The sequence below is a fragment of the Mytilus californianus genome, unplaced genomic scaffold, assembly GCF_021869535.1.
Source record: "Mytilus californianus isolate M0D057914Y unplaced genomic scaffold, xbMytCali1.0.p SCAF_1, whole genome shotgun sequence".
NCBI classification, from domain to species: domain Eukaryota; kingdom Metazoa; phylum Mollusca; class Bivalvia; order Mytilida; family Mytilidae; genus Mytilus; species Mytilus californianus.
In genome coordinates, this window is record NW_026262581.1 from 101,657,976 (window position 1) to 101,682,059 (window position 24,084).

Consider the following 24,084-nt stretch of genomic DNA (forward strand, 5'->3'; position numbering starts at 1 on the left):
ATGTTTTCTGCTCTGTGCATTTGTTTAATGTCTGTTGTATCAGTTTAAAGTTTGGATTTAATGTAGTCTACCATGTAGTTGTGATTACATCCACTTGTAACCTTATACATATGTTCATAATGAGGAGAACGTTTAAAAATTTATGTCAAATTAGGGTTTCAACCAATTTTTTGGAGTTAACAAAAATGTGATAGTAAAAGTATGTTGTTGTGTCCTATCGACACCTATTCTTGTTTTTTATGCCCCACAGTAGAGGAGGGGGCATTAAGTTTTACCCTTGTCCGTTTGTACGTCCGTCCGTACGTCTGAAATTAGTTTCCGTTCTCTAACTTTAGTTTGTCTCAACCAAATGTTATGAAACTTATACACAATGCTTATTACCACAATACACAGCCCAAGAATGAATTTTGGTGGTGTCACTTTTACTGTTCTAGAGTTATGCCCCTTTACAAGAGGAAAAATTGCTGAATTTTTCGTTTCTGTTCTCAAACTTGAGTTTACATCAACCAAATGTTATGAAACTTATACACAATGCTTATTACCACAAAACTCAGATTAATTTGGGTAGCGTCACTTTTACCTTCTTGAGTTATATCCCTTTATAAAGTTAAAATTGAGAATGGAAATGGGGAATGTGTCAAAGAGACAACAACCCGACCATAGAGCAGACAACAGCCGAAGGCCACCAATGGGTCTTCAATGTATGCATGCGGGGGCATTATCTGTGTCCCATGGACACATTCCCCATTTATTTGTTTTTGTTTTTGTTTTACTCATCTCTTATTGAAGTATTATATTTATCAAATCAATTCTTATGTTTTCATAAACTCTTTAAACTGATGTTTTGTTGATTCTCAGGGACATGAAAGAATTCCTTGTTGAAATGACATATTTGATAACTAATGGTACCACAGGACCAAGAAAAAATGTTTATATTACTTATTCAGCTCCAGGTATGTTACAGATATATCACAAATAGATGCTGTTCATTTAAAATCATACTTTAGATTCTACAGTTGTTTAAAAATTGTGTAAAAGATTTAGTGCTCTTACCTTTGATGAAAGCATGTGTTTTAAATCTTAATTAATGTAATCTTATTGGAAAGATATTCAGGAGTTCAAAGAGATCTCATACCTGCCTCTTATATAACAGTCATTCATGTTTTTAATTTCAAATCCATACAGAACAAAATTCAACATACAGTTTTACAAAGTTTAATTCTTTACAAATTATTTTATTGTACAACAGGCTACTTTTTTCAAGCTTCATGAGTTTCAAGTTTTATGCTTAGTGGCTCTGTTAACAGGAATAATAATGTTTAGTTGTCCACTAGGCTTATTTACAAATGAATAGTGGCAAATCATTCTTCTAAATCCTTTTTTAAACCAAAATGATCATAATGTTTTGACCAAGAAATGCATGTATTGATTGTAATGAAAAGAAAAAAATGAACCCATATATAAACTGGTTATTTTGGACTATGTATTCAAGCATTACAACTATTTGTTTTCACAAACATCCATACCTGCCAACCCTCCCGCTCAAATGGCGAAATTCAGGAAATCTCCAGCTTGCCGGTACCCTCCCGCGCGGGAGTATAGAATCTCCCCCTTTGGGATATTTTAATCTTGAATGACAAGTCAACAGTAATTACATTTTTGTCTCACTGATTAGGGTTGTAATTACCTGTAAATCACAGACCATGTGAAATTAAATGGCTTCACTTAACAGCTTGGGTGTCAAACATAGTACTAATTAACGATAATTAACGACTTTTGAAGCAAAACACTTCAAATAAATTTCGGGTTACTTCCCCTGTTTAATCCTGTTTTAAGTTACCCTTCTTAAAATAATGTGAATTGATAAAACAATATAAACTAAATTAAAAGATTTTGTATGCTTTAAGACAAAAAAAATAATTATATTTTAAAAATCACTTAAAAGATCTATACTTCTATTCAATGTTTATATTGAAATTAATAAGATAAGTATTGAACCAATTTTAGTCAAATAGATAAGTGCACACACAAAATTTACTTGTGACAATATGATGACTCTCTTATAACAGAAGTGTCTGGGGTGAAAGTTGTCTGGAAGTGATTCAAATGTCAAAGTTGATGAAATAGGAAAGAAACAAACAACACACCTTCTGTAGGATATAACCATATTTAAAGAAACAAAAGTATATCTATAAACTCTTATATGTGTTTCGTAGATAAATAAATAAACACGTCATATATTTCACTTGAAAATGTCGTTCGCGCAAAATCTCCCCCTCAGCTGTCATAGCTGAGGGGGAGATCTCCCTCTTTGAAGGTTTCAGAGGTTGGCAGGTATGAACATCTTTCTTCTATAAAAGACTATCCAGAAGTTAAGTTGTTTTATAAAGTAAAATATTAACAAATCGTTCTGTCTAGATAATACCTGAACCTAAACTGAACTTACTTGATCTGTTCTAGCATTGTATGCATGTCTACATTTGGTGGTTACCAACATAAAAAAATGTATTTGTCTTTTTTTAGGATCAAAACTGAAGAGACAAATCAATATTGACATAGAGCAAAGTTTGGTAGAGGATAGCACTATAGCTAAGTTAGATATGCCAGAGACAGGATTACATTTAGATTTTGTTACTAAAGATATAAAACAAATAGACACAGAGAAAAAGGACATTAAGTCCAATCAACTGGCTGACTTTCATCTACAAATAAAAGGTCTTACATTACTGAAAACAAAGTTGCAGGTATACTTCTATAGTTAAAAACATATCATATGGTGCTTCACATAGTCTGCCAATGTTCTGTATGTTTATTTACTTTATATTCAGTTGATAGGCAATTGTTTAATCAGTGGCGTTTTCATAATGATGTGGAAGAAGTACTTTCTTAAGTAAAATTTGACAATTACCAGTATGTTTTCAAAAAATTTCATTGTTTACAAAATTTGGTGTTCGAACTTCTGCCATTGACAATCTCTGAAATGAACTTTTGGATCCATCACTAACATTGAATGAGTCATTGTAGTGTGGAATGTAACTGAAAAGTACATATACTGATCTGACTACAAGAATTTTACCTTCCACCGATTCCAATCTAAAATGCCAGGTAATCTAATAACATCCCAAATACAATCGCACTTGATCTATGTTATCTTATATATTGTATTATCTTTTTTTTACTTATTTTATTTTCAATGTGATTGAAAAGCTTTTTTGTTAAAATCATGGCTATTTTTTATAACTAACTAACAGTTGTATTCAGATAAACGTTTTTGTAAAAGATAAATCAGAATAAACGTACATATTGCTGGTGCTTTCAACCTTTTAGGGACTTCACAAGATGACATGCAACTAGGCAATGTTCCTCGGTGACATTGTCAAGGGGATTCTGTGATGATATATCTGATATATATGTATTTATTTATCTAATTAAAGATTGACGAAACCATTACAGAGGAGGTAATATTTGATCCAAAACAAGGAAAGGATGCTAAAGGAAATAAAACTCAGATAGAGACATCATTTTTTTTCGCTGCACCTTACATTAGTTTAGATGTCCACTTTGAAAATCTAAGTGAGAAACTTTCCTCACACATTTTCACCGAATTCCATGTGAAGTATTATTGGTAGGTTGTTACAGCAGAAACTATTCATGTATAACCATTTTTACTTGCAGTTGGTAATATTTTCACTGGATTAGTAAACACAATCAATTCTGTGGCTAGTTCAGTTCGTATTTTTATTCTTTTCTTTCTCAGATGACTCTATGATATAGCTTTATTGGCTGAGGCGGAGTAAAGCAAACATCATTCAATCGATCAATTATTGAACAGGTGAAAGGTTGATTTAGAAGCATTAACCTTTGATTAACAAAATGTCTGATGAAGAATTTTGTTTAAGCAACTAATAAATTTTAAAGAATTTCTGAATTAGAAAATTGGTTAATACATTGATGGTTTTTGGTGTTAGTTTTTATTGTCTCGCCTGCGACGAAAGTGTGCCATACACAGTTACTATCCAGCAAAAACGGCAGGGGCGATGTAAACTATTTGTATTAAGCTTTATATTTCAGATGGTATGAGACCTAGATGCTTCATATAATGTATGTAGATACCTTATGTAACAAAGTTTTCATCTGTCATATGTTTATTGTCCTTGGCCTCATTTTATGATTCAGCGACTGCTGGAAAAAAAATTAAAAAAATTATAGTTTTTTTGTCATGTGAATTTCTCACTTATTATAAGTACATTGTAATAGGGTAACTATATTTGGTATATAAGTTCCTTGCAACTTTTACATGTCCGTCAGACAGGGTTCACCTGACCTTGACCTCATTTCATGGATCAGTGATATCAGTGATCAAGGTTAAAATTACATGATTAGGTCCGTTTTTCAGCTACTATAGGCAGTAGGTCAACTATATGTGGTTTATGGAATGATTGTAAGGGATACAGATAAATATAAGAATATGTGATATAATTGCCATTGAGACAACTCTCCACCAGAGACCAAGTGACATAGAAGTTAACAATTAAATGTCACTGTACAGCCTTCAACAATGAGCAAATCACATACCGCGTAGTCAGCTATAAAAGTTTCAGAAATACAAAAGTAAAACAATTCAAACGAGAAATCTAATGGCCTGATTTATGTACAAAACAATGAACGAAAAACAAATATGATATATAGCAACAAACTACAACCACTGAATTACAGACACCTGACTTGGGACAGGCACATACAGAATGTGGCAGGTTAAACTAGTTTGTTGGTGCCAAACCCTCCCCCTAACCTTGGATAGTGGTGTTACCCGAGAAAACATTGTCAACTGAGGCGAAGCCAAGGTTGAGGATGTCTTTTCGAGGGGTGACAATCTGCTCTATCACCCTCTCAGCTATGTGTTATTTAATTTATTATACTGAATGTTCTGTTATTACTGTCTATTAAATTCCAAATTCAAAATAATAAACTATGTCGTCTTGTACATAACAATCATCCGTATTTATTAAAGCACACACTTGAGCAAACGTCTCCGTGAAGGGTAATAGAGTACCAGTATTTGCCATGGGATAGAGTAAATTGTCTCCCTCGTATTAACCAATCAAAATCTGACATTTTGGCATGAAGTATAATAATACAACATAAGAACAAACTATAAAAATCAGTTGAAAAGGGCTTAACTCATCAGATCAATACAAAGCAGAAAGACATCTAACAAATACACACACCTGACGTGGCAGGGTATTTATACATCCCTACAACAAAAAAGACACTAAGTACAGATCTGAGAGTACGCACAGTTACTGACAGCTATTCAAAGCCAATAACAATTAATAAAAAAAATCATGTATCTAAGACTAAATGTCAGTCTGGCAGATTTCATCTGACCTTGACCTCATGTTCATGATTCATTGGTCAGTGTTATTTTTTTTATGTTTTGGTCTGTTTTTCAAGTACTATAAGCAATAGGTCAACTATATTTAGTGTATAGAATGTTTGTAAGGTGTAAATGTCTGTCTTACAGGTATCATCTGACCTTAACCTCATTTTCATGATTCGTTGGTCAATGTTAAGTTTTTGTGTTTTGGTCTATTTTTCAAATATTAATAGCAATAGGTCAGCTATATTTGGTGTATGTAAAATTGTTGTAAGGTGTACATGTCTGTCTGGCAGGTATCATCTGACCTTGACCTCATTTTCATGGTTCATTGGTCAATATTAAGTTTTTGTGTTTTAGTCTGGTTTTCATACCATAAGCAATAGGTCAACTATATTTGGTGTATAGAATAATTTTAAGGTGGACTTGTCTGTCTGACAGGATTTATCTGACCTTGACCTCATTGTCATGGATCTGTAAAAAAGTTAAGTTTATGTGATACTTGCAGTAAAACCTTTATCTTTAAGACTTTCAACATAAAAGCAATGGTCAGTAAAGCAGGTGAGACATTTCAGCATGTGCACTCTTGTTATTTATTGAATATTAAAATTTCTATGAAGATTTATAAGGGGTCTCATTGGGGGGTTCTGATCCTGGATCCCGCTTACTGTTTTGTCAGATTCCTGTATCCCACTTACACTATGTGCGTAAGCAATTCTCATTTTTTTGTAATTTCCAGTGTCCTGCTAGACTTCATTTCCCGTTTTCACGGCACAATAATTTGACTTTCACGTGTCACGCCTACAAAAAATCGGCAATCCCGTGTCGCACTTAAACCCCAATGAGACCCACTTTATAATAATGCATATTCCAAGCTGATTTACAATCTAAACATACCAATACAATTTTTTAATCATAGTTGGTAGCTGTTTAAGAGGTCTGAAAATTAAGAGTTCAATATTTTCGTCTCTATTTTTTTCTTCACCTTGACGGAGTCAAAAAGCGAGACATAGGTATGCTGTTTCCGGCGGCTGTGTCAACAATGTATTAGTTTGTGATTAGGTCTAGTTTATGGTGAACCACTAGTGGTAGGTCAATGATATTTGGTATGCAGTTTTATTAGCATTGGCACATCTCATTTCCATGGACCTGTACCTTTAAAATCATTACGATGTTTTTATTTATGCGAATACTGTGACTGGATGAGTATGGCAATAATAAGAACTCGCATTCTGATATCTGATACATACAACTTAATGCAGATTATCCTGAAATCGCAGATTTGTCTTAAAAAATCGCAATAGTAAATGCATACAATAATTTCTGAATTAACAGTTTATCAATTGTACTTGCATATTGTTTGAGTTTATCCTCTCGATAATTTGAATTTTAGCTAGAAATTTTTAATTTACAGTTCTGTTATTTTTCAGTTCAAAGAATCTCCCCATCATGTACCTTCTACACATTCAACCAAAACTTGCTGCAGCAAACAATGATGTAAGTGAGATAGAGTTTGTCAACAATGTTGCTATGGGCTACCTGACAGGGAACAACAGATTATGGTCTGCTGAAGACAGCATGTATTTATCTTATCCAGGTATATAAACTTTTGGAGAAATTATTTGGTCTTACATAGTTGGATAGACTAGCAACAAAATACCCCTATTAGTAGTTAAACAAATAATTAAATATTGTTGAAAATTTGTGTATAGTCTATAGAGATGCTGAATTGCTTATTCAAACCATAATTTTTAAATGAATTTCAGTGAAACATAAATGATATTTTTCTTAGCACAATGCTATATATATATACTCTATCTCCTCATAATTTGATCAGAATTGATTTTAGGGTAATCTGTAGAAAAAAAACTTTCATTATACCATTCATTCATACGGAGTGCAACATTTTTTGTCTGCAACTATTCATGAACCAATTGAAAGATTTTTATGGAACGTTCAGGGATATTTTAGGACATTATGCAATAATTCATTTCAGGGAATCTTCAGTTCCTATTTTATTAGTTTTAACAGTGATTTTCGGGGGTTGTAGCAAAATATTTGAAAAACTATTTTTATATTTGTTAGAGTGGGAGGTATTAACTCCTTTCATCTTCTTCAACTATTCCTAAACTATTCGATGGATTTCAGTAAAAGTAACATGGTTTCATTTAATATCGTTGTGTTCCTTTATGAATTTCATAATCAAAACTAAATATTTTACATAATGTCAAAGCAGAAACTTTTTATGAAGGAAACCATGAAATTTTATTTTCCAAAAAATACAAATACTTGTATATCACAAACGCTTTCATAAATATATACAATGTTTGTAGAAGGATGGATCTGTTTTTGTTTGTTTATGAGGTAAACATTTCTGAAATGGGTGAACAGAATGCTTTTGATGCAGAAGATGAAAATTCTGGAATTTTTATCTGTCATCCTTTTTGTCTTAGAAACATTTTTCATTTTTCTTTTTTATAGGACAAAATTTTACATTATCTAATGAAATGGTAGCTAACAATACACATGCCCACAGGAAAACTGTAATAACTTACATTGGGTCAGGAGACAAACAGGTAACATGTTTTTTTTTTATTTGGAGACTTTGGTGTTGCTGGCAGATATTTGATAACTTTTGTTTTATTTATTCACAACTTTTTAGTTGTGATATTGCCACAAAGAATTTTCTAATGTGGAGCAAAACAAACAACAATCAATCAGTCTTTTTCAGGATGATATTTTGAAGTGAAAGTAGAAGTATTTTTTAGGACTAAAATATTAATTAATTTTGCTCATGTAACCATATTAAACATTCTTGTATCTTTAACCTCTTTTAATTACTGTAAATAATTTTCATGAAGCTGAAAAATGTTTTTTGTTACAGGAAATAATTGAAATGAATGCTCATGTTAAAAACGAAAGTAACAGTTCCAGTCAGCACTTCTGTTATGACATGATTATAGAGCAGAAAGATAGATATGATATTCATTTTAAAGGTCATCTCCTTGGTAGCATCAGAAAGAAACTTTTCCTTCTTACAGATATTCACTTTAAGCATAAGGTAATAATCATTTCTTTTATATGTCATATTTTTTTATTTTGATTGGACTATGCACAAAAAACAATTAGATAAAATTCAAAATTAAACCTGATAAAATGAGTCTTGAAATCATTAAATAATTAAATCTTGAAATTACTACTAGTAGTTTAAATAACAGTTTCAATATAATTATATCCCTCACTTACTGAAGCAGGCAGTATATGGTGATAAAGGAGTGTGTCCCTTAGTTCGTTCATATTTTTATTGGTTCATCCTTACATTCAACTTTTTTCTCCACAAATGCTCCTAAACTCCTTTTATTGGAAATTATTGGAAATTTCTGAGAATCATAACCATTCAATTCCATTGTGCACCTTTTTTAATAATTTTTATCGGAACTAATTTTTCCAAGAACTACATGTATTTTGCCATTGCTTTATCTGGGAGTACCCATTTTGTATTGGCAACTCTTCCTTAACCCCTTATTAGAATTTTTTGAAACTTTCACGAATTGTATTTCAATATTATGCCATTGTGCACCTCTAATTTCGATTTTGTTTTATCCTAATTTGGGTGGGGGTGTGGGGGGGTTCCCTGTAACAAATCATAGACTTTGCAAGGTGGAGGGGGAAGGGGTTGGTGGTATCATTTTGTGAGCCTGTTATCCCCTGCTTTCTGAAGTGATTGTTATATAATGACAGGAAGTTATCTTAACTTTTTCAGGGTCCCCGTTAGTGAATTATTTTCATTGCTTTATATTGCAGGGGGTGGTCATTTTGTGAGCTTTGTAAGTAGTAGATCTAGTTTCTGAAATATTTCTGATTATTAAAATATGTTTAATTCAGCCAGGGACTGAGAATGGTGTCAAAAAAAGATCAGAGGATCTTGAAGTCCTAAAGAAAAGCAATGGAAATGCATGCAGTATCTTTGAACTTGATGAATGGGAAATCAATGTAAACTTAACAGTTGATGCTAAACCAATATTTGTAGTAGGACAACCGAGACCTAAAGGATTAGAATTTGTATGGCACTTAGGTGTACTTTATCCAGATTGTAAGAATAAAGAAGCACAGTTTATATCTGATGGAGCTATTGGAAGTCATCTACAAAATCAGCTTACTGATTTCAGGTTGATAACTATATGTATATATAAAAATAAAAAAATGTGGCATGATTGCAAATGAGAAAACTTTTCACAAGAGACCAAATACTTCATCTTATGGACCTGTTCTGTATTCAAATGATAATAATTACATAACATGTATGTTTCATTATAATATTATTATAATTCATTATATTTATTTTAACTTCCTCGCTTCATACAAAATGTACTTCGGTCAACGCTTTTACACCCCAATATTACAAAAAGAAGCATTCAATTCTTAAGTGAATTTAATTAGAAAGAGTTTATTGATGAGTAAATTACTTAGTATTGAAAGCTATCAGTATAGTATGTCTCAATATATTCTTCTTCTTTTTTAAGTTGTTTAAAAACAAGTGAAGATTCAACCTTCTGAAACTAATAAAACCATCTTTTTACTATTTCAGATATTGGTTAAGAAGCACATTTAGTTTGGTATCACCTGTTCAAACAAAATCCAAAGACTATGATATTGACTTTAACATTGAATACCAGTGGCATGATCATATTAATTTCAAGTTATTATATCATGGACCAAACTTAAATACATCATATCTTATCCATTTTGAGAGGTTCCCTAACGAAACTTCAGAGATTACCGTTAAATGTCATATGGATTCACTTTGGAAACTTCTAAATTTTGATTATGCAGGTAAATTTACATTATATTTAGAGTTTTGTTTTCACCCAGTTAATAGAGAAACCGCATCAGTAGTCTAGGGGTACTGAGATTGCCTCCTCAAGTGCTGGAGGTTGATCCTCATCTTAGTGTATTCCTGATGAAAGTACATCCAGAAAAGCACTTTGGGTGCATAAAAGTTTTTACAGTGTTATTGTCATTTTTATTTTATGCCCCGGTCTCGAGGGAGGGGGCATTAAATGTTACCCATGTCCATATGTACGTCCTGAAATTGGTTTCTGTTCTCTAACTTTTGTTTGCCTCAACCAAATGTTATGAAACTGATACTTTTAATGCTTATTACCACAAAACACAGATCGAGTTTGAATTTGGGTGGCGTCACTTTTACCGTTGTTTCTGTTCTCTAACTTAAGTTTGCCTCAACCAAATGTTATAAAACTTATACACAATGCTTATTGCCACCAAACTCAGATCAAGTTCCAATTTGGGTGGCGTCACTTTTACCCTTCTTGAATTATGTCCCTTTATAACGTTATATGCAAGCGGGGGCATCATCTTTGTCCCATGGACACATTCTCCATTTATCTTAGTTAAACTTTATGACTTTTTAAGTTGGTATATGATACTTCTCTGCTAAGAAATACAGTATTTGAGAGTATAAAGAACAGACTAGTCGCCTCAGAGTTTAATTAATGTGTCTGATTAGGGTGATATGTCTTCCTGCAGACTTTTATTACCTTTTAAGATAGTGTGCTAAAAATCCAACCCATTGTGTTGGTCAAGTAAAAGACTAGGGTATATTCAGATATTGTGAAGTAATCGTCCTATATATGTATGATATATTTGCGACTTGACATTACCAGGGTCAGTATGAATGAGACTTGAGCACTATGATGCATTGAATGCCTAGTTTCAAAATTTTATCAAGTGTTAATGCAAACAAACCAACATTTCCAAAGGAGAAGGTATGATAAGAGATCTTTTTGACACCTTAAATTTGAAAATTTTGAAAGTATTATAAATCTACCAAATAACATCCTTCAGATATTCATAAGACAATTAGATATTAGTGTTTATAGTTTTTAATTTTGTTTTACATGTTTCAATTAAGGCTTCAAACTACTTGAATTAAGTACAAAACTGCAAAAAAAACTGGCAAAAAATCCTCATTTTGATATCTTGTCATTAATATGTAGATATAAGCCAAGGGCTTTATCGCAAAAAGATGTTTTGCTACAAAATATATTATACAAAGATTTTATTGTGCAAAATATTTTTGAGGCAAGGCCTTGGCTCATATCCATTTTGTCCAATCAGTTTGTGTACAATTGCCATTTTTGTAATAAAAAGGGGTTTAAATGAACAAAATGTTACTTTATGTTTTCAGAACAGTACAAAATGGTTTATAAAGGATCAGGGCTAGCTGTTTCTGAATTAGAACACAGTTTTGAAGCTATGTCAGCTTTAGGGGAATTAAGATTATATACTAAACTTTCTGATGACAACACTACATTCCTGATACAGCAGGATGGCTATCTTAACACAAGTGTAAGTAGCATGAAATTAATGGAAGCAGTTTCTTGATATTTATAGATACAAGTTAGATGTGCAGTGAAGAAATACATTGAACACAACACCTCAGAGCTCATTCAATACACATTTCATACAAATTGATATTTATGCCCCCACCGTAGCTTAGTGTGTTCTGTCTTTCCATCCGTCTTCCTGTCCTTCCATCTTTCTGTCAGTTTATTTAATTTTCGTTTCCACACTCTAACTTAAGTTTGTCTCGTGCAAATTTTATGAAACTCATACACAATGCTAAGAACAAAACCTCGCAGACAGAGTTCAAATTTGGGCAGTGAGTCACTTACTGTCCTAGAGTTATACCCCTTTATAACTTGAAAAATTGCAAGTTTTATTGTTTCTGCACTCTATTGATACACAATGCTAAGAAACACAACACGCAGACATAGTTCGAATTTGGACATTGAGTCATTTACTGTACTAGAATTATGCCCCTTCTTAACTTTAAAAATAGCAAAGCTTGAGCGGGGGCATTTGTGTCCTCCGACACATTCTTCTATTATTAGTTTGTTTATATTGTGTAAATGATTTTGTTGTACTGCTTTTTAGGTTCAACATGCCCAAAATGGCCAAGTGAGCTTTTCTCATCACTTGGCGTCCGTTGTCCGCCTTCGTCGTCAGTTAACTTTTACAAAAATCTTCTCCTCTGAAACTACTTGGCCAAATAAAACCATACTTGGCCTAAATCATCCTTAGGGTATCTAGTTTAAAAAATTTATCCGACAACCCGGCCCATCAACCAAGATGGCTGCCATGGCTAAAAATAGAATATGGGGGTAAAATGCAGTTTTTGGCTTATATCTCTGAAACTAAAGCATTTAGAGCAAATCTGAAAGGGGTACAAATGTTCATCAGGTCAAGATCTATCTGCCCTGAAATTTTCAGACACATCAGACAACCTGATGTTGGGTTGCTGCCCCTGAATTGGTAATTTTAAGAAAATTTTGCAGTTTTTGGTTATTAGTCCCCTACCGACGAAGTCAAAGGGGACTTTAGGTTTGCACTCCGTCCGTCTGTCTGTCTGTCTGTCCATCCGTCAGTCCGGCAAATCAGTTTTCCACACTTTTTTTCTTCGTGCTTGAAAATATTAATTTTATATTTAGTGTATTGTTTAATCATGATTAGTTACAGATCAAGTTCGAATTTTGTTCAAGTCTGACAAATTTGTGCAGAGTTATGGTCCTTGAACTTAGAAAATTCACTCAAATAATCAGTTTTCCTCACTTTTTTTTGTCATGCTTGAAGATATTGATTTCATGATTGGTATATAGTTTGAGCATGACAAGTTACAGATCAAGTTCGAATTTTGTTCCGGTCTGATGATTTTGTGCAGAGTTATGGTCCTTGGACTTAGAAAATTCACTCAAATAATCAATTTTCCACATTTTTTTCGTCACGCTTGAAGATATTGACTTGATATTTGGTATAAAGTTTACACCATGACAAGTTATAGATCAAGTTAACATTTTGTTCCAGTACAATGAATTTTTAACCGGTAGGGGACTATGTATTGCCAGGCAATACTTTCAGAATGCTTGTTATCTTGAATATTATAATAGATAGAGATAAACTGTAAACAGCAAAATTGTTCAGCAAAGTAAGATCTACAAATAAGTCAACATGACCAAAACTGTCAATTGACCCCTTAAAGAGTTATTGCCTTTTAAAGTCAATTTTTCACAAATTTTCGTAAATTTTTATATGACCGCAAAAATTTTCACGTCGTTGTCGTCCGAAGACATTTGGTTTCTGGACAATAACTTTAGTAAATGTAAATAGAAATCTATGAAATTTAAACACAAGGTTTATAACCTCAAAAAGGTTGGGATTGATTTTGGGGGTTATAGTCCTTACAGTTTAGGAATTAGGGGCCAAAAAGGGGCCCAAATAAGCATTTTTCTAGTTTCCAGACAATAACTTGTGGGATGGTGTATGGATCTCTCTGAAATTATACCACAAGTTTCCATACCACAAAGGGATGGTTAGGATTGGCTTCCGGGGGTTATGGTTCAAACCGTTTAGGAATTAGGGGCAAAAAAGGGAAAAACAAGGGTTTCCTGGTTAATAGACAATTTAAAAGCAGTGTAAGGGAGGTAATCCAAACACATTTTAAGTAAAATATTGTGTATATTTGGATTTACCTCCCTTACACTTCTTTCTAGTTTCAGGACAATAACTTGTGTATAAGTATTTTGATTGTTCTGAAATTGTACCACAAGGTTCAATACCACAAGTTTAAGGTTTGGATTCATTTTGGGGGTAATTGCCCAATCTGTTCAGGAATTAGGGGCCAAAAAGGGTCTAAAACAAGCATTTTTCTAGTTTTCAGACAATAACTTTTGTCTAAGTGTATGGATGTCTCTTAATTTGTACCACATTTTACAAAAAGAAAATTTCTTCAAAATTATTTTTTTTGGAAGGGGGGATAAAGAACAAAATTTTGCGGGGGGGGGTGGCAATTTTTTTTCCTCAAAAGAAAATTCTCTTCAAATATTTTTTTTTTTTTGGAGGGGGGTAAAAAAAATATTTTTATTTTAGGGGTGGGCAATTTTTTTTCCCTCAAGATTTAAGAAACTCAATTTTCCAAAGAAGAAAATTGGGGGATCACAATTTTTTTTGCTAATTCTTTGTATATAGTCTGAAAACAGATTTACTAAGTATTGCAAAACAGCACAGTGTATTGCACAACAGCAAGAAATCTTCAATTGAATATAAATTCAAAATTTCAAATCATACATTTGGATTCCAGACAATAACTTTAGTTTAAGTGTATGGATCTCTATGAAATATAACCAAAAGGTTCAATACCACAAAAGGAAGGTTGAGATTGTTTTTGGGAGTGATGGTCCCAACCGTTTAGGAAATAGGGGCCAAAACAAGCATTTTTCTAGTTTCAGGACAATAACTTGTGTATAAGTATTTTGATTGCTCTGAAATTGTACCACAAGGTTCAATACTACAAGTAGAAGGTTGGGATTCATTTTGGGGGTAAATGCCCAAACTGTTCAGGAATTAGGGGCCAAAAAGGGTCTTAAACAAGCATTTTTCTAGTTTTCAGACAATAACTTGTGTTTAAGTGTATGGATGTCTCTAAATTTGTACCACATTTTACAAAAAGAAAATTTCTTCAAATATCATTTTACCATATTGTTTTTTTCCTCAAGATTTAAGAAATTGTCAATTTTCCAAAGAAAAAAATTGGGGGTCACAATTTATTTTGCTAATTCTTTGTATATAGTCTGAAATCAGGCTGTTATCTGCTTTTTGGCCGGGTTGTTGTCCATTTCCCATTTCCATTCTCAATTTTATTACTAAGTATTGCGCAACAGCACAGTGTATTGCACAACAGCAAGAAATCTTCAATTGAATATAAATTCAAATCATACAACCAATTTCAAGTTCTTTGACTACATTTATTCTTTGTCAGAAACCTATAATGTGTCAAATATTTAATTACAATCCAAATTCAGACCTGTATCAAGCTTGAATATTTTGTCCATTTTTGCACCAACTGTTCAGGGTTGGATCTCTGCGGTCGTATCCAGCCGCGCTCAGCAAAGTAGTTTATTGTAATCTTTTACAAAAATCTTCTCTGAAACTACTGGGCCAAATTAAACCAGACTTGTCCTAAATCATCCTTAGGGTATCTTGTTTAAAAAATGTATCCGATGACTCAGCCCATCATTCAAGATGGCCTCCATGGCTAAAAATAGAACATGTGGGCAAAATGCAGTTTTTGGCTTATATCTCTGAAACTAAAGCATTTAGAGCAATTCTGAGTGGAGTTAAAATGTTCATCAGGTCAAGATCTATTAGCCCGTTGTTGGGTTGCTGCCCCTGAATTGGTAATTTTAAGGAAATTTTGCAGGTTTTGGTTATTATCTTGAATATTATAATAGATAGAGATAAACTGTAAAAAGCAAAATTGTTCAGCAAAGTAAGATCTACCAATAAGATAACATGACTAAAATTGTCAATTGACCTCTTAAGGAGTTATTGCCCTTTATAGTCAATTTTTAACAATTTTTCGTAAATTTTTGTAATCTTTTACAAAAATCTTCTCTGAAACTACTGGGCCAAAAAGAATCAAACCTGGCCACAATCATCCTTAGGGTATTTAGTTTAATGTCTGATGACCCCGCCTGCTAACCAAGATGGCAGACGTGGCTAAAAATAGAACATATGGGCTAAAATGCAAGTTTTGTCTATTATTCTGATAACCATTATAAATAGAGGAAATCTGAAACGAGTAAAATTGTTCAGAATGTTGAGCTCTACCAGTTGTCCATATACATCAAAACTGTCAGACGATTTCCTGTAGGAGTTATTTCCCTTGAATGACAAATTTTACCACTTTTTAGCTCACTGGGGCCCGAAGGGCCGCATGTGAGCTTATGCCATCACTTGGCGTCCGTCGTCGTCTGTCATCGTCGTCTGTAGTCGTAAACTATTTCAAAAATCTTCTCCTCTGAAACTACTGGGCCAAATACCTTCAAACTTAAACTAAATATTCCTTAGGGTATCTAGTTTATAATTTGTATCCGAAGTTTTGATCCATTGACAAACATGGCCGCCATGGCTAAAAATAGAACATAGGGGTCAAATGCAGTTTTTGGCTTATATCTCAAAAACTAAAGCTTTTAGAGCAAATCTGACATGTGGAAATTTTCAGACGAATCAAACAACCCATTGTTGGGTTGCTGCCACCGAATTGGTAGTTTTAACAAAATTTTGCAGTTTTTTGTTATTATTTTGAATATTATTATGGATATATATAAACTGTAAGCAGCAATAATGTTCTGCAAAGTAAGATCTACAAAAAAGTTAATATGACCATAATTGTCAATTGACTCCTTCAGGAGTTATTGCCCTTTAAAGACAATTTTACACAATTTGTTCATCAAGTTTGCTAACATTTAAAAATCTTCTCATCTGAAACTACTGGGCCAATTACCCTCAACTTTTAAATAAATGTTCCTTAGGGTATCTTGTTTATAAATTGTATCTGAAGTTCGTATCCATCGACAAACATGGCCTCCATGGCTAAAAATAGAACATAAGGGTCAAATGCAGTTTTTGGCTTATATCTCAAAAACTAAATCTTTTAGAGCAAATGTGACATGGGGTAAAATTGTTCAGTTGGTCAAGATCTATCAGCTCTGAAATTTTCAGACAAATCGAACATTCCATTGTTGGGTTGCTGCCACCGAATTTGTAGTTTTAACAAAATTTTGCAGTTTTTTTGTTATTATTTTGAATATTATTATAGATATATATAAACTGTAAGCAGCAATAATGTTCAGCAAAGTAAGATCTACAAAAAAGTTAATATGACCAAAATTGTCAATTGACCCCTTAAGGAGTTATTGCCCTTTAAAGACAATTTTACACAATTTGTTCATCAAGTTTGCTAACATTTAAAAATCTTCTCCTCTGAAATGCAGGTGAGCGATTCAGGCTCTTGAGAGCCTCTTGTTTCATTTTTGCCTATTATGTTGAAAATTATAATAGATATAGAGAAACTTTAAATTGCAAAAATAATCAGAATGACAAGGCCTATAAATCAGTCTTATGGTTGAAATTGTCAGTTGACTCCTTATTAGAGTTATTGCCCTTTGATGCCGATTTTTACAATTTTTTTTTTGCGTTTTGCCTTATATAATAAAATTTATGATAGATAGATAGAAACTTAAATAATCAAAAATGATAAGAAACTTAAATAATCAAAAATGATAAGCAAGACGAGACCTACTAACAAGTCAAATTTTGCCGATATATTTAGACTGTTACTCTTTATTGGAGTTATTGCCCTTGAATTAGGAAATTTTATTTACCCTCTTTTGTGTTTGGAGCAAAAGCTTAATAAGATAGAGACAAACTAAACAGACTTCAATGATCAGCAATATAAGATTAAAAAAAAAACAAAGATTTTTATCATTAATTCTATTCTTGTCTACAATGTTGGAGAGTGTACTTTGTTGAATATGCATATAGACCAAGGTGAGCAACACAGGCTCTTTAGAGCCTCTAGTTTATTTATCCAGCAATCAGCAAATTTACCATAAAAATTATAGGTATAAATGAACTTAAATTCAACAGTTATCATGTCCTACTTATTTGTTATGAGCAAATTACTCTTCTTATCACATTTCTGAAGATGTTGTCTTCACAGTTGCATCCAAATAGTGTCAATTATTATGAAAAACCATTAATAACTAGGAATTAAGAAGCTCAACTTTTCAGTGATGATATTAAATTTCTGGATAAACACAGTTTACATTCCTTATATGAAAATATATAATTTATCTAAACTGCCTTTGTATGGTTTTTTTTTAGTCTGATGTTGCCGATCGATGTTGTCTGTTGTACTGTCTGGTGATTCCTGTTATCCTTTGTTGTGTATTATTCCTTCTTCAAAAGGAACGAAGCCAACCAATCTCGTATATTCTCTTCTTTTAGGGTTAAAAGTGGATGTAGGATTTATGTGAAAATAAGAGGATGTAGTATGGTTTCCAATGAGAGAACTAAGTACCAGAGTTTAAATGAAAAAAAATGTAAGCAATTATAGGTCACCATACTACCTTCAACAATGAGAAAAACCCATCTTGTTTATTGAGCTATAAAATGTCCTGACAAGAAAAATGTGTATGTTCTTTTGTTACAAACAAAGTGACTGGAGAACTACAACTGAACAATTTGTTTGTATTGATAAATACAAAGTTTTCTATGATTATTTATTCTGTCTTATTAGCATCCTTACCTGTATGGAATGACTAATTTTTCCAATCAAATAGTATTATCAAAGAAAGCCAAATCAGGAATGAATGTTAAACTGACCAGGAATCATACAGAATACTACATTGACACAGTGATAATGAGTCCTTGGACTATAGATACTTCATTCTCTATCAAAATGGTACAGTAGTTGCTTAATACACACTGCATATGGTATTTTAATTGTGCTCCTTAGATGACATTTTAAGTAATTTTAAAACTGAAAGACATCTCTGGTCATTAGTTCACAAATTATTTTATCTTTTGATTAATCTGGGATGAGGATAGGATAAATTTATTCAGTATCTTTGGGAATTAAATGATCACTTGGAAGAATGATGTCAAAATTATGAAAAGAAAAAATAGTGGCAGCTGATCCACATCAAGTGTGTGACATAACTTTGTATAGTTATAATCCACAGGTTCATGCAACAGTGGAAACGGTCCTGGGAAATGTGGTCTTTTCTAATTGATTATAATTTAGTAGCCAAATTGTCAATTTATAAGAATGCTTTCCTTTACTTTCATTACGTAATCATTTTGTACTGCATAAATTGTAACAGTTATGTATTTTACCACATGAGAGAAACAGAGTTATTTATTTCCTTGCATGCAAGTGATTGAAAAACAATTCTTTCCTTCAGCCTAGCAGACCTAAGATGTTTTTCCTCTCATGGTTAAATGAATTGGTTGGAAGTTCAAGTCAAAAGAGTACAATTCAGTGGAATCCATTGTTTACACGTAAAATAGTAGCTATCTTGAAAGCCAAGAAACAAAAGTTGGCAAATGCCTTATCTGATGCTAGCATTGTACTTGAGAGGAACCTAGAGAAAAGTATAATGTCTATGATGATTCCATTTGTTAACAAGGTAACACATTCTCAAGGTAAATGTAGAACTGGGGATGCATTAATTTTTCTTGGCTACATGTACTAATTTATTATATGGAATGAGGAAAAAATGTTTTTTCAATGATACTTGATATCATATTTCAACTAATTCTGCATATAAGCCTTTAGAAAAAAAAATTTGTTCATACAATTTGTGGTTAACTTTTACAAATGAAATCCTCAAAAGTAAGTACCCAACAAAAAATAATGAGTTCACCGTATATATTCTAAATTAACATTTAGAAAATAACTTTAGACCAGATCTTTTTTCAATTGCTGTAATTGTTAGACTACTGTAAATTCAGAAATTATTGCGTGCATTTATTATTGCGATTTTGTCATTTTAGACTAAAATGCGATTTTAATTTTTGCAATATTGAGAAAAATCCAGTTTAAATTATATAAAAAATTTCAAATGCAAGTTTAGATTATTGCGATTATAGCCCTGTCACATTTTTCGCAATAATTTCTGAATTTACAGTAATTATTGCATTGATATACTGAAAAAAAGATAACTAACTCTCATTCTTCTAATTTTACTTGCACACATCAGGAGAAATTTCACATCAATTTATATAATTTTACTTTTCTACATTGGCTAGAGGTATAGGGGGAGGGTTGAGATCTCATAAACATGTTTAACCCCGCCGCATTTTTGCGCCTGTCCCAAGTCAGGAGCCTCTAGCCTTTGTTAGTCTTGTCTTATTTTTAATTTTAGTTTCTTGTGTACAATTTGGAGTTTAGTATGGCGTTCATTATCACTGAACTAGTATATATATTTGTTTAGGGGCCAGCTGAAGGACGCCTCCGGGTGCGGGAATTTCTCGCTGCATTGAAGACCTGTTGGTGACCTTCTGCTGTTGTCTGTTCTATGGTCGGGTTGTTGTCTCTTTGACACATTCCCCATTTCCATTCTCAATTTTATATAAGTCAAACTTCCAATAGACATAATTCTGTTTTTGTTGATTAGTCTTTTTACAACTGTTAAGTAACCATTTATCAGTTTTTGCAACATAGCTTCAATCAAATGGTTTGTAGCTTTATAGTCCATATGTGATGGAGTTACACTACACTACAATTTATGAACTGGTGATCACTTGAGATCATTTAAACATAGGGGACTGAGTTTAATATTATACTGGGCCATTTGTAAATATTTTACTCCTCGCTTTATGTAAATCTAATGTAAAATGTATAAAAAAAGAAGTAATTAATCAAGGTGAGCTATGAGCAGTGCAGTCCTTTGTGAGCATCTGTTTTACAATACAAGTATTTAATGAGGACTGCATATTTTCCAGACGGTTGGTCATGTGATTTCCAGAGTTGCTGTTCCTGTTTTCCATTATTTGCCTTTGCCTTCTAACATGAAAAGAATGATAGCTGTAACACTTCAGGGAAAACCAACAGCAGCCAATCAAATCTCTGCTGGGATAGAAAAAGGAGAAAGAATCCAGAATGACGATAGAAGAATGAATTTATTTGGTAAGGTGCTTAGATAATCCCACAATTAAAGGGATGATTGTTATGGATGTTGTCCATCTTACTGGCAAATTTTATTTAAGTTTAAAACACAGTCACATGTACTGATTTTAAAGAAAAAATTTTGAAGGTTGTGACAGCAACACATTCTTGCCATAGTAGATTGCATGTTTAAAGTTTTGGTTAATTTGCTTGCTAAATGGTAAAAATATAATATAAATTTGAACGTAAGAAGGTTATCTTTTATGAAGTGTTTAGATGACATTATACACTGTATAGATGACATTATACACTGTATATAATGCTAAGTGGAAAGTTTTTCCTACAATTAATATCATATCCTTTAAATTATTTAAATATTTGCTGGAGAAAATATTTTAAGATGTGAGCTAATTTATATCTTTTTGTTCTGCAGGAGAAAAGTTAATAGGAATCATAACAAAGTTGGAGTCCAGAATGTTGTATTGCCTATCTACCTTGCTGACTGAGCCTCCACTATTGATTAAAGATATTGTAACTAAGAAAATGAAACCACATTTATATGAAGCAATGAAGACAAATAAGATATCGTTTATACAGCCATTGATTTTCAAATGGAAGCATTTTTTGGTATGTATTTGGCAGATAACCAAAACAATTGATAGACTAGGTAGAGCAAATGTTGTTTTTCTAATGCAGTGAACAAGCATTTTGATGCAATTAATGGCTTAAATGAGTAAAATGAAAGAAAAAAAGTGCAATTTAAAGTTTGCAGATGAATTTTTATTTAACTTATATGTGAGTTTATTATAAAACTGTTTCATTCATACAATTAAAACTTTTGATTTGAAAGTATTAAAAAGGGAGGTATGGAAATAAATTTTAATTATAACCCAACCTCAATGTTTAAGATCAACAGTCTGACTTCAAAATGGCAACAATGATTGGTTCTGACTGACAAAATATTGTATGAGACCCTTAACAACAGACACAAATGAGTGACATACTATAAACTGACAATGTCAAGCATTTTGTAAAACTGACCTAGTTAAAGATGTATTTATAGCACAACATTTGATAAATAATTAGATAAAGGTTAAAATATGAAAAATTGAACTGAGCGAAAATATAAAATAACTGTCAATTATTTCTTCTTTATAAGTGCTTCAATGAAATAGCGAAACAGTTTGGTCTTTTCAATTGTTTAATTTTTTTTTTTCTGACATCCAGTGATGTTTTAATTTTTGTTTCAGTGTGCTTTTGACTTCAATACAAATGTTATTTCTTCTTAAATATATTGTCATGATTGTTAAAAACTTTTTCTCTAACAGGCTATCCCAGGATTGACAACAGGAGAAAAGTACATACTAGGTTTTATTAAATCAAGGCTAGCATCTCAGCCTGAAGACAAAGATACACATACAGCCTTGATATATGATAGCAGTGAAGTCCTCACATTTGATGGAAAGTTATTTCAGACCAAAGGTTGGTGTTTCTTATAGAATAATTGTTTTCCCAAAGCATTATTTCTATATAGGTATGATATTATTGATAATGATTTGAGCAAACATTTATCAAAGCAATAGCAAGATTTTTGCAATGAAAAGTAAACACAAAATTTTTTAGAAATTGTAAAATTTTAGAAAGTGTACCAAGATATTTTAAAAAATATACAATAAAGTATTTCTTCGTTATATTTGATTGGATTTTGAAGAGTAATGCCTGTATACATTTCATATTTCATAATGGTGACAGATCATCTTGGGATTGCAACAATATGTTGCTGCATTTTTTGGCTCTATGAGAGCCACATTCTAGTCTTCAGTTTTAGGAGTGCAAACAGAAAGCATACTTACAGAGATAAAAGTACATAAAGTGAGTGGACCAGGATGTAAGGATGAAAATTTTAACTGCCGCTGGAAAAAACTGTTGTGTTGGGTAGGACCTTACGTTGGTCACCTACTGAGCTCTCAAAGTTCTGTAACCCAGTGTTGAAAATAAGATGTGGTCTTAATGTTGGGTCCAGAAAATGTGTTGTTGATATTGATTGAAGTCAAGGAAGTACATCAGAAAATTTTCAGAAAAAAATGCGATCTACCTTTCAAACAAATTTAGATGAGAGATTTGTTTTTATTGGATGAGGAAAATTCATGTCTATACTGGGCTGAATGACTTGTAAACTCAACTTCAAGAAGTCATTGAATGCTGTATTAGCTATAAATTGTTAAAGATAAAAGGCTAACATTTGATGTAAGGGGAGAGCACTTGTCCTTTACTAAGTTTAAATTTTTGTATATTTCAGGTGACAGCACATGCCCACACTTAATGGCAGCAGACATTAAACATGGTCACTTTGCAGTGGTGTATTCAAGAGAAGGAGTTACAGTTGTAACTAAAAAATCAATGGTAACAATTTACAGTGGAGGCCAGGTTTTTATTAACAGTTGCAACACACCAGTGTAAGTTCATAGTTTGTTGATAGTGTAAGTTCATAGTTTGTTGTCAGCAACACACCTGTGTAAGTTCATAGTTTGTTGTAAACAACATTTTACCTGACTAAAGTACTGTCTAGTTATTTAATTATATCTGTGAAAAGTGGGATTTAAACAGAATAACTAATTCATGGTTACCTATGCTAATTAAGGCTAAAATAAATACCATGGCATTGAATATTTCGATGGTTTATATTTCACAAATAAATTACGAAATTTTTTTTAAAAATAAGACACTAATAGGAGTATTCTTTATTTCAATTCTTCAGTTTCCTACCAATATTACTACTTGAAATTTCTTTAAACTTAGCAAAAATGTAAAAGTTTCAAAGTGTTCTTTTATTGAAATGTTGTGGTAAACATTCAAGATGTATCAAATATTAATTAAATAAATATATTTTTTTTCCAATTTACTGCAGCCATTCAACCCAGTACAGATGAGATTTAAACCATGATTGTTATTTCAATTAGATGATATTTTCATATTAAAATCTATTAAGTTATTATTTTAATTTCTGAAAGGGATTTTTAGCCACTTTATATATTTGAACAATTTGATAACAGTTTTCATGGTTAAGGACATTATGAAATTCTGTTAGATGATGCTGGCATTTAGTTTAGCTGTAACAGGCATCTTAAAATACCCTGTATTATATACTGAAATTGCTTCATTTTTATTTACTACA

At 32.2% G+C, this 24,084-nt stretch overlaps 1 protein-coding gene across 1 annotated transcript in view; it reads left to right on the forward strand.

The window, feature by feature from the left end:
- Positions 1 to 24,084, forward strand: part of LOC127738499 (uncharacterized) — a 76,932-nt gene that overhangs the window by 42,574 nt on the left and 10,274 nt on the right. The window contains exons 21-35 of the mRNA XM_052249789.1: positions 859 to 953; positions 2,524 to 2,744; positions 3,435 to 3,625; positions 6,808 to 6,974; positions 7,859 to 7,953; positions 8,262 to 8,438; positions 9,263 to 9,546; positions 9,966 to 10,210; positions 11,586 to 11,746; positions 18,537 to 18,701; positions 19,204 to 19,428; positions 20,747 to 20,930; positions 21,343 to 21,536; positions 22,238 to 22,391; positions 23,209 to 23,365. Of these exons, the coding sequence (XP_052105749.1) occupies positions 859 to 953; positions 2,524 to 2,744; positions 3,435 to 3,625; positions 6,808 to 6,974; positions 7,859 to 7,953; positions 8,262 to 8,438; positions 9,263 to 9,546; positions 9,966 to 10,210; positions 11,586 to 11,746; positions 18,537 to 18,701; positions 19,204 to 19,428; positions 20,747 to 20,930; positions 21,343 to 21,536; positions 22,238 to 22,391; positions 23,209 to 23,365 (2,715 nt within the window). The remainder of the gene's footprint in view (positions 1 to 858; positions 954 to 2,523; positions 2,745 to 3,434; positions 3,626 to 6,807; positions 6,975 to 7,858; positions 7,954 to 8,261; positions 8,439 to 9,262; positions 9,547 to 9,965; positions 10,211 to 11,585; positions 11,747 to 18,536; positions 18,702 to 19,203; positions 19,429 to 20,746; positions 20,931 to 21,342; positions 21,537 to 22,237; positions 22,392 to 23,208; positions 23,366 to 24,084) is intronic.